We start from the raw sequence: 13841 nt of genomic DNA, 5'->3' as shown, positions 1-13841 counted from the left end.
CAACCCATCAGTGGATCATGAAATTAATTTAAAGTATTAAAATCACCTTTATTTTTTAAAAAAGATTTATTTATTTGAGAGAGAGAAAGAGAGTGAGTGAGCACACAGTGGGACAGGGAGAAGCAGACTTCCTGCTGAGCAGGGAGCCTGACGTGGGGCTTGATCCCAGGACCCTGGGATCATGACCTGAGCCGAAGGCAGATGCTTAACCGACTGAGCCACCCAGGCGCCCCCTAAAATCACCTTTAAAAGGAGAATAAGAAACAAAAGAAAAAGAAAAATCAAGACACATCAAATATATTAAGGGTGAGTTTTGTTTCACATGTATGAATATAGTATAAGATATATTTCTAAGGGTTATACTCAAAAGATCTTAAAACACGGATTTAATATAATAGGTAAGGGAGTGCCTGGGTGGCTCAGTTGGTTAAGCCTCCACCTTTGGCTTGGGTCATGATCTCAGCATCCTGGGATTTAGCCCTGCATTGGGCTCCTCACTCAGTGGGGAGTCTGCTTCTTCCTCTCCCCCCACCCCCCGCTCCTACTCGCTCACTCTCTCACTCACTCTCTCTCTCTCTCTCTCAAATAAACTTTAAAAAAATATAATAAGGATTTTATTATTTCAACAGAATTATAACCATATGCAAACTGATGACCTAACAAAAAGAGCGTTAACAGTATTTAGGTAAGAACAGAGGAAAAGATCATTTTGTTATGGGAAAACTCTAGTAACCACCTATTTGGAAAGGTGTAGGAGATTTCTGATATAAAGCAAATACATTTTAGCTGTGAGGCTTTCACTTCAAATATATATCAGAAATCTCATTATGCTAGGGCACCTGGGTGGCATAGTCAGTTAAGTGTCTGACTCTTGGTTTTGTTCAGGTCGTGATCTCGGGGTCATGAGATTGAGCCCCCCATCAGGCTCCGAGCTCAGCATGGAGTCTGCTCGAGTTTCTCTCTTCCTCTCCCTCTGTCCCTCCCACTTGTTCTCTTTCTCTCAGATAAATAAATCTTAAAAAAAAAAGAAAGAGAAAGAAATTTCATTATACTAAAAGCAGAAAGACTGCATGTCAACAATTCTTGAGTGCTCTTGCTGACAATTTCATAATTCTGAAATCAGAGAAGTGGTAAACATTTGAATCATAAAATCATGATCCTGGAGTCCTGGGATCGAGTCTCGCATCGGGCTCCCTGCTCAGCAGGGAGTGTGCTTCTCCCTCTGACCCTCCCCCCTCTCGTGCTCTATCTCATTCTCTCTCTCAAATAAATAAATAAAATCTTAAAAAAAAAGTCTGGATTTGAAAGAGATCAGAAATTTCATTCACCCTGTTAAGGGCTAAATCTGTGTCGTGCCCGCCCCCCCATTCCCAAAGTCATTTGTTGAAGCCCTAACTAACCCACAGAATATAACCATATTTAGAAATACGGCTTTTAAGCAGTAATTAAGTTCAAATGGGGTCATTAGGGTAGGCCCTAATCCTGTTATGAGTGGCGTCCTTACAAGAAGAGATTACAACACAGACAACACAAAGGACTGAGGGGCAACTATGGGAGGACACAGCAAGAAGGCAGCCACCCAAGTCAAGGACAGAGGCCTCAGAAAAAAATCAACCTGTTTGTCACCCTGATCCTGGATTTCTAGCTTCTGGACTGTAAAAAAATTTGTTGTTTAAGCCACCCAGTCTTTGGTACTTTCTTATGGCAGCCCTAGCAAACTAATACACACGCTTATGTTCATAAATTAACAACCTATGTTTGGTTTACCTAACTACTCTCATGGCTAATTTATACAAAATTAAGACCAGAATACAGATTAAAACTTGTTAGCAATATAAAAATATAAAAATGGGTCAGTAATGGTAAAATGGCAAGCACCAACAGCCACTGATCCTAGAAATCATAATAGTAACAGAAGAGCAAAAAAGTAGGGGGATACGAGGAGAGCAAGTTTCAGAAAGTCAGACTCCTGAAACAGGCATGAAAGCAATGTCAGATACCTTAGAAAGGATTACAGCTCAAAAGAGAAAGCAAGAAGGTTTGTCTAAAAAGTTCAATTCTAGCCACATAACTTTAAAAGTCCAAAAGCAGACAAAAAGGAATGGTACCAAAGAAACAAAAAAGGCAGCACAGGAAGTTATCTAACTGACTTGGTTTTAAAAAAGGACACTTGTAGAGATAAGAAATGTAGTTTATCATCTAGTCAGACTAAAGGAGATGAAGATATATGCAAAAAGTACTAAGGGGGAAAACTTCCTATAAAAAGAATAAGCTTCAGGAAGCTTTGAAACGATGATAGAATATAAATAAGATGACAAAGTGGGAAGGTAGTATAAAAGATTCAACTCTTATTTGCTTTCATCAAGAAGAATTTTCAACCCTTACACAAGACAGGTGATGCTATTAAGACATTATCTAGCTACTCTGAGACAAAATGGTATAGGAGAAAGAGCACCGGTATCAGAGTCAAATGTAACTTGGGTTTAAATCTCAGCATCGTCTTTATTGTAGAGGCAGTAGTGCATAGTGGTTTAGAAGTGTAGGCTCTGAAGCCAGGCAATCTGGGTTCCAATTCCAGTGTTGCCACTTAAAGCTAAATAACCCTGCACAAGTTATTTAACCTTCCTTGCCTTAGTTTCCTTATCTGTAATACAGAGATGATAGAACCTACTTCATATGGTCATACTGCTTAAAGAAGTTATTACACTTAAAGCACTGAGAACAGTGTATGACACATACTAATAGCTCAATAACTGATAGTAATTACTGTTGCATTTGTTCTTTATTGTTCATTTTTATCCTGGACATTAATTACAATTACTGTTGTTATTGACATGTGCAAGTTACCGAAATTCACTAAGCCTAAATTTTTCTCTTCTATAAACTATCAAAAGATAGATATATGAATTAAGGAGATACAAGGTATAAAGCACCTAATAAATATACTCAATAAACATTACCTGCCAACCCCTACCCACATTTTGAAAAAGACAACACTGTACTTAAGATACTGAACATAAGCAAGCATTGTATAGATTCTCAATACTACTTCAGGATATATTATCAAAGAGATGATTTAATGACAATGAGATAAGAAATAACAATTAGAAGCCAGTATAAGCTCAGTAGGAATAATACATGACAAGATCATCATTTAATTTACTTCTAACATAGGGTTAGTAAACTGGGGGCGGGGGGGGAACAGTATACCTTGATTTTAGCAAGACATTCCAATACTAATTTTCATAATAACCTTATAGAATACAATAAAAAAAATCTGGATGATTAACAGTACAATTAAATGAATTTGAAGCTGCAGGAAAACTCTTGCCCCCCAAAATTACTGAATAAGACATTAGTGTGCAAACAGGTTTTTAGTAGCCCTATCTTATTTAACATCTTTAAGCAGACTAATGAAAAATGCAAGATTTTGGTTTAAAAAAAAATAGACAGAAATTTGACAGAAATTTCCATAGGAAAACCCTGAATGTGTAGTTGACATGGGCAAAAATCTGCTAACCAACAAAGATAGATCTTACTGCTAAAGGAGAAAAAAATCATCATATGTTATGCAATGGTGCCACATTAACAGAAGAATGTCCAGATCAAAAGAATATGAACAGAAGTCAGAAGACACAGGAAAAACCTATCAAATTTCCTTTTTTTAACCAAAATCTTGTATTTTTCCTTAATGTCTACATTAAATACATACAATGAATGACAACTATTTATAGAGTACGTTAAAATTTCTCAAACTGCTTTTTCTATTTGCCATCTAATGTAAAAACAGCTCTGAGACAGATAAAGCAGTTAGAATTAGTCCCATTTTACTGTCTTCTTGAGGTTCAGAGGGGTAAATGAGTTTCCTCAGATCAAGTTGATCCAAAGTACAAATGTGGAGCATGTAACTCCTAGTCAGTGTCCATTTTTGCTTTAATAACTTTTTTCTCTTTAATAAAGTAATACATTCATTATAAAGTGTTAGAATTCAGACAGAAAAATCATCTCCCTAATCAGACACTATATTAATATTAACAAGAAAATTTAACTTTTCTCTGAAATGAAAAAAAATGGAAGTGAGAGAAACAATTCACATAAAATAAGGAAAAATTTCTTTTACTTTTCATAATACTATGCTAAAAAAAAGGAGGATAAATGGATCAGTTAATAAATTTCCTTGAATGGCCATTAAATATTTTTCATGTTATTAACTCTTAAAATAACACTAAAATGTAAACATTCCCTTAATCTACTAGCAATATTAGATTTCTCATCTTTGCATGCTTAAAGAAAACCACCTAAACTTTAATTTTAATAATGTAAGTACAAGGTAAAACCATTACCTTGGGTGTGCTTCCTTTAATGAATTTTTTAATTGAAGACAACAAGCCGGTTTCATTTTTCGGTGTTTTTTCTCCCCCTGAAGGCAGGCTATCATCAACCTCTGAATATTTCCTCTTTGCTCTAGCAGTACGTTGTGTTTGGATTTGATTTGATTGCTGAGAAGCTTTCCGTGTTCTCAGCCTCATCTTTTATGAGTGCCACATATAAAACTGTAAGAGAAAAATAACAAGGGTTATTACAATTAAACCTAGCATACCAAAATGTGCCCAGCTTATATAAGAAAAGTCTCTTGGTCCAAGTCTCTAAGGGATTACAATAAGAAACCAACATTTTAAGCAAAAGGTTGCTTTGAACTTTTACACATTATCCCAAGTAACCTTCCCACCAACTTCTAAAATATCACACCCTATGATCTAATAAAAATATGAGTAACACCAGGGTGCCTGGGTGACTCAGTCTTAAAAGGTAAGCGTCCAACTCTTGATTTTGGCGCAGGTCATGATCTCAGGGTTGTGAGATCAAGCCCCGTGTCAGGCTCCAGTGCTGGGTATGGAGCCTGCTTAAGATTCTCTTTCTCGGGCGCCTGGGTGGCTCAGTTGGTTAAACCGCTGCCTTCAGCTCAGGTCATGATCCCAGCGTCCTAGGATCGAGCCCCACATCGGACTCCCTGCTCATGCAGGAAGCCTGCTTCTCCCTCTGCCTGCCGCTCCCCCTGCTTGTGGGGAGATCCCTCTCTCTCCCTCTCTCTCTCTCTCTCTCTCTCTCTCTCTCTCTCGCTATCTCTGTGTGTCAAATAAATAAATAAAATCTTTAAAAAAAAAAGACTCTCTTTCTCCCTCTCCAAAAAAGAGTACACCAAAAAGAATGTGCACACTCTTTTCATAGCACTATGCTGCCTCCACCCATGCTGACCATTATCATTCATTTAATCATTCATTCAACAAGTATTTATTGAGCACTTAACCACATTCAAGGCACTGGGCTAGGCTGAGCACCTAGTAAATAGTAAACAACATATGGAAAGTTTTTTCCACAATGTAGTGGAAAAACCCTCAATGAACGAATTAATTACATGAGCATGATTCTAATGATCAACAATCATACAAGTTTACGAAGAGCAGCTGGATCATTTAATTTATAAGATAATTCAATCCTACTACACATAATGATACTTTAAAAGTTGAATTCCCATTAGAAAATATGAGGCAATCTACTTGGAACTCTCTCACTTTATGGATGAGAAAATTAATGGCTGGCAAAACTGTACCAAGACATAGAAGTGATTAAGTACATACCCTAAATTAGAATCTGAAGTAGAATATAAAAATTACCAAACTAAGAATTAAGAAATGTGAATCATAGCTAAACTATAGTCACTTGTTTTTTTCACCTGTATAAAGAATACATTCATCTTACCATCCTGAGTCTCAAAATGAAAAAGGAATTAGAAAAGGCTATAAAAAGTGCAGAGAACAACAACGCTACTCACAACAGTGAATGCATTCACAGAAAAGTCTAACTCCATTTAAGCATTCTAAACTCCTAAAGATGCAAAAATTCCTGGCAAAGGATAGGGTCTTCACCGACCAATTAAGAAGCTTAAGACATTGTGTCTTTACTAATTCAACGTAACAGTCACAGAAAAAAAGTTAGAAACTTTTAGAAAGTTACATATATATATATATATACATATACATATATATACATATATATACATATATATATATGTATATATATATATATGTATATATATAAAATCTACTCCAACAAAAACCCCCAAACTCAAATGATTCACTAGAGGAGTCCCTAAATATCTTTACAAACAACTATTTCTTTCCTAGCAGCAAATGGTGCTCAGTTTATGCTGCCATACCAAAATAAAAAATACTGCCTTTTCTCCTAAAGAGTCCATGTAACTTCAAAAGTGATTTATCATTCAAGGCATGTATTATTTACTTTAAAACCCTATTTAGAGTGCATAAATGATGTCTTAATTCCTCAGTTATTGAGTACAGCACGCCTTAGAAAAATTCCCATAGAGAAAATGCAAGGGGGAATTTCTCAAAACTATTTTTAATCAATTTCAGTAATTTTTTTAAGTTTTATCAAAAATACCCAATAATTAATCTATCTTAAGCCCAGAATCATTAAATGGAAATTATAAAACCTTAAGAAATAAGACATTGATGTAAACTAGGTCTTAAAAGACTAAAGGCACATAGGTAAGTCCAGTCTTACAAAGTTTGGTTGATTAAAATTTAAATACTTATGGTCACCTGCTACTAGAATGTTAAGGATGAAAACTATAACCTCTGCCCATGAGAATCAAAAAGTCTGGCAGGTAAGTATACATATCATAGTGTATATATAAAATGCTAGATCACTCCGCATGAAAAGAGTGAAAACCTTTCTGGGAAAGCTTAGGAGAAAGGTCCTTTAAACTCAAAAACAAACAGTGGGCATTTACTGGAAAGAAAGACAAGAGCATTCAAAAGAAGGAGCTGAAAAGTAGGTTTTTCTCCATTCCAATAGTGAATTATAAAAGGTGTACTTGATAGGTCTAAAAGGGCTCCGGGAGGCAAAATGCCACCACAGGGACAGCCCCAGAGGTGATGCAGTACCAGAGTGTACGCCTTTACCGAGGGCCACGAGAGTGCAAACAAGTGAGCTCATAGCTCAATCCAACAAATGCGTGTTGGCTTTTCTCGCCACGGCCATGGGGATGTGCCAGTAAAGCCTTTGCCCTGATAGGCAATTCAACATTTCACAGCCCTGATCTGGAACCTCCCAGAGGGCTACAAAGGTACGAGGCCAGTCAAGCAGGTCCCTCAGTCTGGAGAGGTGTGACACTGAGCACTCCATGCCTACGGGTGCAGCCTCCCAGGGCAGCCACTTCTGCGGGTTGCTCTGCGCTCTCACCTTAAAGCTCTGCCAAGCAGAGGCCCTTGTGCGGGCAGAGAAGCTGTCAGTGAGCACCGTGCTGGCTGGTGAAGAGTTTGTGGTGGCAGAAGAATGTGCTCCGTGTTCTAATTTCCAGGCTAAAACCACCCAAGTGTGGTTCCACAGGGTATGTGGAGAAAATCACACGCAGCTCATCTAAGGAGAATGAATTCAAAAGCCGCCGCTCAGCTCTGACTGAACAACACTTACTATGGAAATCTGAAGGGGCCGTCGTGGGTGTGGCCTTGGTCTTGCTTGCCTTGTTCATCAGTGACAGCAGGACAGAAAAGCTCTGGAAAAAGTCCAGGAGCAAATCAACTCTATATAGCTACCTTCTACTCTTTGATAGTGGTCTTAGGGATTGTACCTCAGACAAAGACAGTAGAATGAATGGATTTGTGCCCCTAATTCTTGGGAACTTGTAGTGGCATTTCCTCTTCCATCTCATCTAGATCATTAACAAGCAAAATATAGAATAGTTCCCTTCCCTGTTATAATTTGGTTTACCACAGGAAGTTATAGTGGCAGAAACAGGATAGCAACTTTATGCTCCAGTTTACCAACTACCTATCTTCCCCTTCTTCTGCTACTTATTTAAAACTTTCAGGATGTAATTTCAGCAAAGAAGTTTATTTCTCAACCAAAATCTGTTTCCCCTCAAACCTAATGCCCAAAAATAAAAAAAATTTAAAAATTGCAGATGGATTAAAAAAAAAAGGTCTATAAAGGCTGGAGCAGTCAAGCCCTCATGAACTTTCAAAACAGACTACTCACAGAAGAGATGAAGAAAACATGTACTTTTCAATTTCTCATGGAATACTTACCAAGACAGACCATATGCAGAAATGTAAAACATCAAGATAAAGACTAAAATCTTACAAGGTATGTTCTCTGACCACAATTATAAATAAAAAAAAAATCTTAAAAAGTACCAAATATTTGAAAATTTTAAAATATATTTATAAATAAACCATGAGTCAAAAAGAAAGAAAGAAAAACAAAACAAAACAAAACCACAATGGAAATACAAAATATTTTGGACTAAAAATAACAAAAACAGCAGCACATCAAAAAGTGTGGGATGTAATAAGCAACACTCAGAGGGAAATTATAAAAATATATGCACCTCACACCAGAGTCTCAAAATATATGAAGTAAAAACTGCCAAACAAAAGTGAAAACCAGACAGTCTGACAATAATAGCTGGATATTTCAATACCCCATTTTCAATAATGAACAGAACATCTAGACCAAAAAATCAATACGGAAATCAAAGTCATGAACAATTCTCTCCACCTAAGAGACACATAATGGAACATTCCACTCAACAACGGCAGAATCTATAACATAGTCCAGGACAGACTGCATGTTAGGACACAAAACAAATCTCAATAAACTTAAAAGGACTGAGATCATACAAGTATATGGTATCCATACACTCGAATAAAATTAGAAATCACAAAGAAAGAAACTTGAGTAATTAACAAATACGTAGAAATTAAACAACAAACTCTTAGATATGTAAGCAGTGTATCAAAGAAGAAATCACAGGGGAATTAGAAAATACTTCAGGATGAAACCAAACAAAATCGCAACATACAAAAACTTATGAGATGCTCCCAAAACAGTGCTCAGAGGGCAATTTATGTAAACGCTTATATTAGGAAAAGACCTCAACTCAATAATAAAGCTTTTCACCATAAGAAACTATAAAGAGAAAAACATACTAAATCTAAAGGAAGCAGAAATAAGTCAAATAGATGATTTAAAACGCAAAACAAAAAGAAATTAATGAAGCCAAAAATTTGTTCTTTGAAAAGATCAACAAAATTGGCACACCTTAAATTAGACTAGCCAAGAAAAAAAAAAGAAGCCTCAACCTATCAAAGTCAGGAGTGAAAGATGGGTCATTAATACCAACCCTACAGAAATAAAAACAATTTTAAGGTGCGGAACCTGGGTGGCTCAGTTGTTAAGCGTCTGCCTTCGGCTCAGGTCATGATCCTGGGATCGAGCCCCATATCGGGCTCCCTGCTCCGCGGGAAGCCTGCTTCTCCCTCTCCCACTCCCCCTGCTTGTATTCCCTCTCTCGCTGTGTCTCTGTCAAATAAATAAATAAAATCTTAAAAAAAAACACACACAATTTTAAGGGACACCAACAAATTAGATAACCTAGATGAAATGGATTAATTTCTATAAAGACACAAGTAAAATGTGCTCAAGAAAAAAAAATCCAAAAGCCTCATAATAAGCAGAGACTGAATTAGTGATGATAATTTCTTTAAAAACTTCCCGGGGGAGCCTGGCTGGCATGCAACTCTTGATCGCTGGGTTGTGAGTTCAAGCCCCACTTTGGGTATAGAAAATACTTAAAAATAAAATCTTGGGGGGGGGGAATTTCACACAAGGCAAAGTCCAGAACCAGATGGCTTAACTGGTGAATTTTAACAAATGTTTAAAGAATTAACACCAATCCTTCTCAAACTCTTCCAAAAAATTGAGGAACACCTCCCAACTCAATCTCTGAGGTCAGCATTACTCTGATAGTAAAGTCAAACAAAGACACTAGAAGAAAAGAAAAACTACTAATCAATATCCCTTAGGTGCACAGATGCAAATATACTCAACAAAATACTAACAAACCAAATCCAAAAGCTTTAAAAAAAAAAAAAAACCCTTTTTTCTTCATCTTATCAATTTTATTTCTTATTTAATTTTAAAGATTTTATTTGTTTATTTGTCAGAGAGAATGAGAGAGCACCAGCAGGGTAAGAGGCAGGCAGAGGGAGAAGCAGGCTCCCCGCTGAGCAAGGAGCCCGATGAGGGACTCGATCCCAGGACCCTGGGTTCATGACCCACGCTGAAGGCAGATGTTTAACTGACTGAGCCACCCAGGCATCCCTCCAGGAGCTTTATAAAAGGAATACATATCATGACCAAAGTGGGTTTTATCCCAGGATGCAAGGCTGGTTTAACATATGAAAAATCAATCAATATAATACACCCTATTAAAAAAATAAAGGAAAAATTCCATATGATCATCTCAAAAGATGTGGGGGTAAAAAAAGAAAGCATTTGACCAAGCCCAACACCTTTTCAAAATAAAAATACTAAAAAAAAAAAAAAAACGGCAATAGAAGAGAACTTCTTAAACCTGAGAAAAGGCATCTACAAAAACCTCATAGCTAACATCATACTACATAATGAAAACTACACACTTTCCTCCTAAGGTCAAGAATAAGACAAGGTTGTCTACTCTCACCACTTTTATTCAACATTTTACTGGAGCTTCATGCATGGAATTAGAAAGACAAATAAAAAGAAATAAAAGAAATTCACATTAGAAAGGAAAAAGTACAGCTATATCCAGAGGATATGATATTGTATGAAGAATAACCACAAAAGCAGAAACCACAAAAGCAAAAACTAGGTAACTAGACTTCATAAAAATTAAAAAGACCTGAAAAGACACTTCATAAAAGCTAGATGATTGTCCATAAGCATATGAAATGATGCTTAATATAATTCACCATCAGAAGTGCAAGTTGAAATTAAAATAGCAGACTAATCCACATCTACTTGAAAGGCAAAAATTAAATGGTAGCAAAGATGTGGAACAAACATTCTCATATTCTCCTGGTGGGAATGTTAGGTTTTTGGTAAATTTCTATTCAACAACACTTCACCCCTTGATCCAATATTTTTTAACTTCTAAGTTTTTATCTAAGAGAAATGTAAACATGTCCACAGCATACTTTTACAAAAATGTTCCTGTCAGGCTTTATTTACAATAGCCCCAAACTGGAAACGGACAGAAAAATGAATATTGTGGTGTTTTCATACAGTGGAGTAATAATCAGAAACAGAAAACAACTATTATTATCATCAACAAAATGAAAGAATCTCTGACATTATGCTGAGCAATGGCAGACACAAAAGAATACATATTTGATGACACCATTAAAGAGAAATTCTATCAGAGGCAAATAATCTAAGGAGAAACAAATTAGAATAGAAGCTGTCTTGGGGAAAAGAAATGACATATATGTGATGGAGTGTGGATCTATTGGTCAAAATTTATAGCTAAAATCTATGTGTTTCAAAGTATATAAATTTTACCAAAATAAACACCTGCAAAAAGTTTTTATGAACAACACCAACTAGGTAGCAGGAAGTTGGGAGTGGGTGGGGCTATAGATCCAAAAGACAGACAAAATGTTAATTAAGTACTCAAACCAAGTGAAGGTCATACAGGGCTTCATAATACCATTGTTCACTTTGTGCATATGTTTGATATTTTCCATTCAAAAACAACAGCAACAACAAAAACACTACCAGAGCTACCAACAGGATTCAACACTGAGAAGAAATTGAATTAAGTCAAAATAGGGTAGGACAGGATCAAATGAGAAAAGCAAAGAGAACCTCTAGAAAAAAGGAGGCAGAGGAACATAAACTAAGCAATCTCAAGAGAGCAATACTCCATATTTTTGAACACAGAAAATAACAGAAAGTTCCATTTAAGTCAAAAACTGTCTTCAACCAAACCTCCTCCTAAAAGTTCAGGAAAACAAATTTCACATTAAAAAGTAACAGATATTAGATCAGAGCCCATACAGTCATAAGAAAAAAAAGAGAAACAAAAAGAGAGACAGAGACAGAGAGCGCATGCGCAGAATAAAACCCCTAACTTTTTGGGGTGCCTGGCTGGTTCAGCTGGTAGAGTATGTGACTCTTGATCCTTGGGTCATGAGTTCAAGCCCCACAGTGGATGTGGAGCCTACTTTAAAAATAAATAAATAAAATATTAAAAAATATTTTTTTAAACCCCTAACTTTCTACAGACAGTAAGACTGCAAAAGATAAGTCCATAAAAACAGATCACAACTACACACTATTTCCAAGCAAGCTTAAAGACTCTGATACTAAACCATTTAACCAGGATTTGAAGAGAGGGAAATGAAGTGAAAGAACACAGAAAAAAATTAAAAAAAATCATTTCAGAAATAGACAAAAAAGAAGGAACAAAAAATTAAATGAACAGGGCGCCTGGGTGGCTCAGTAGTTAAGCGTCTGCCTTCAGCTCAGGTCATGATCCCAGGTTCCTGGGATCGAGTCCCACATGGGGCTCCCTGCTCCGCGGGAAGCCTGCTTCTCCCTCTCCCACTCCCCCTGCTTGTGTTCTTGCTCTCGCTATCTCTCTCTGTCAAATAAATAAAATCTTTAAAAAAAAAAATTAAATGAAAAGAACAAAGAAGGAATATTTTCACACATTACAGAAGATTCAAGGGGTGCCTGGCTGGCTCAGTCGGTGGAGCATGCAACTCTTGATCTCAGGGCTGTGAGTTCAAGACCCATGTTGGGTGAAGAGATTACTTAAAAAAAAGATTCAAGAGAAACTGGTAAATACTGAAAATAGATCAGATACCCCAAAACAAGAGAACTTTCCAGAAAGAGAAAAAGTTTGAAACCACTGTATTGAAAGGAACAGACCTGAGAATAGCAAATGTGACAAAATAGTCTGGTATGAATTACTAGACCGTTACTGAACTTTAAAGAAGGAAAAATCCTTTGTGCATCTAAGCCAGATGTAGGCAAACTTTTTCTTATAAAACACAGTAAATATTTTAGGCTTGCAGACCACAGGGTGAAAGTTAAATGAAATTCAAATATCAGTGTCTAGACCATGCTCATTGGTTTCAATACTGTCTATGGCACTGTATAGCAAAAGCATCCAAAAACAGTACGTAAGTGAATGAACATGGCTACTGCGTACACTAAAACTGTGTTTACAAACACAGGCAGTCAGCCCATCTGCAGCAGTTTGCAGAACCTGAATGTAGGCATGCACTAAGTGACTTTATAATGGAAAAAAACATTAGACTATTCTAAATTTTTCAATCACAACACTTTAAGCCACACAAAAAATGGAGTAACATTTAATATCTTTTTAAATTTTGTTTTAAAGATTTTATTTATTTATTTGACAGAGACACAGCAAGAGGGAACACAAGCAGGGGGAGTAGGAGAGGGAGAAGCAGGCTTCCCGCTGAGCAGGGAGCCCGATGTGGGGCTCGATCCCAGGACCCTGAGATCATGACCCGAGCCGAAGGCAGACGCTTAACGACTGAGCCACCCAGGCACCCCTAGAGTAACATATTTAAAATAATCAAGAAAAGAACATGTAAACCCAGGATTTTATATCCAACAAAAATAACAAGAATAATGGCCACAAACTATTATCAATGAGCAAAAACTCTAAAAATACTGTGCCTTTGGAGCCCTTGCCAAAAAATCAAACAGAGCACATGAAAAAACCAAACTGACTACAGATATTGCATAAGAACAAATGGTGAGTATCAGACATACAACATGTAGTTACTCATACAGCAAAAATAAAATGAAGGTTGAAAGGGAGAGAGTATAGCATGTATATTCTCTAACAATATAAATATATTTAACTATTTAAAGGTGAGGAATGAATAGGAAGAACACAGCAAAAAGTGTATATATGGCTTCAATAATCATATGTATGATAACAGCACTGGCATTGCTAC

The 13841-nt window shown here is 36.5% G+C and overlaps 1 protein-coding gene and 1 pseudogene across 4 annotated transcripts in view; one reads left to right on the top strand and one right to left on the bottom strand.

The window, feature by feature from the left end:
• CTDSPL2 (CTD small phosphatase like 2) overlaps window positions 1-13841 on the bottom strand; it is an 80898-nt gene that overhangs the window by 50546 nt on the left and 16511 nt on the right. For all 4 annotated transcript variants that reach the window (XM_027570151.2, XM_027570149.2, XM_027570148.2 and 1 more), the window contains exon 2: window positions 4344-4553. In XM_027570151.2, the coding sequence (XP_027425952.1) occupies window positions 4344-4529 (186 nt within the window). In that variant the 5' untranslated portion in view covers window positions 4530-4553. The remainder of the gene's footprint in view (window positions 1-4343; window positions 4554-13841) is intronic.
• LOC113909197 lies at window positions 7205-7612 on the top strand (annotated as a pseudogene).

This window comes from Zalophus californianus, chromosome 6 (genome assembly GCF_009762305.2).
Source record: "Zalophus californianus isolate mZalCal1 chromosome 6, mZalCal1.pri.v2, whole genome shotgun sequence".
NCBI lineage: Eukaryota > Metazoa > Chordata > Mammalia > Carnivora > Otariidae > Zalophus > Zalophus californianus.
This window is presented reverse-complemented; position numbering and strand designations above follow the sequence as displayed.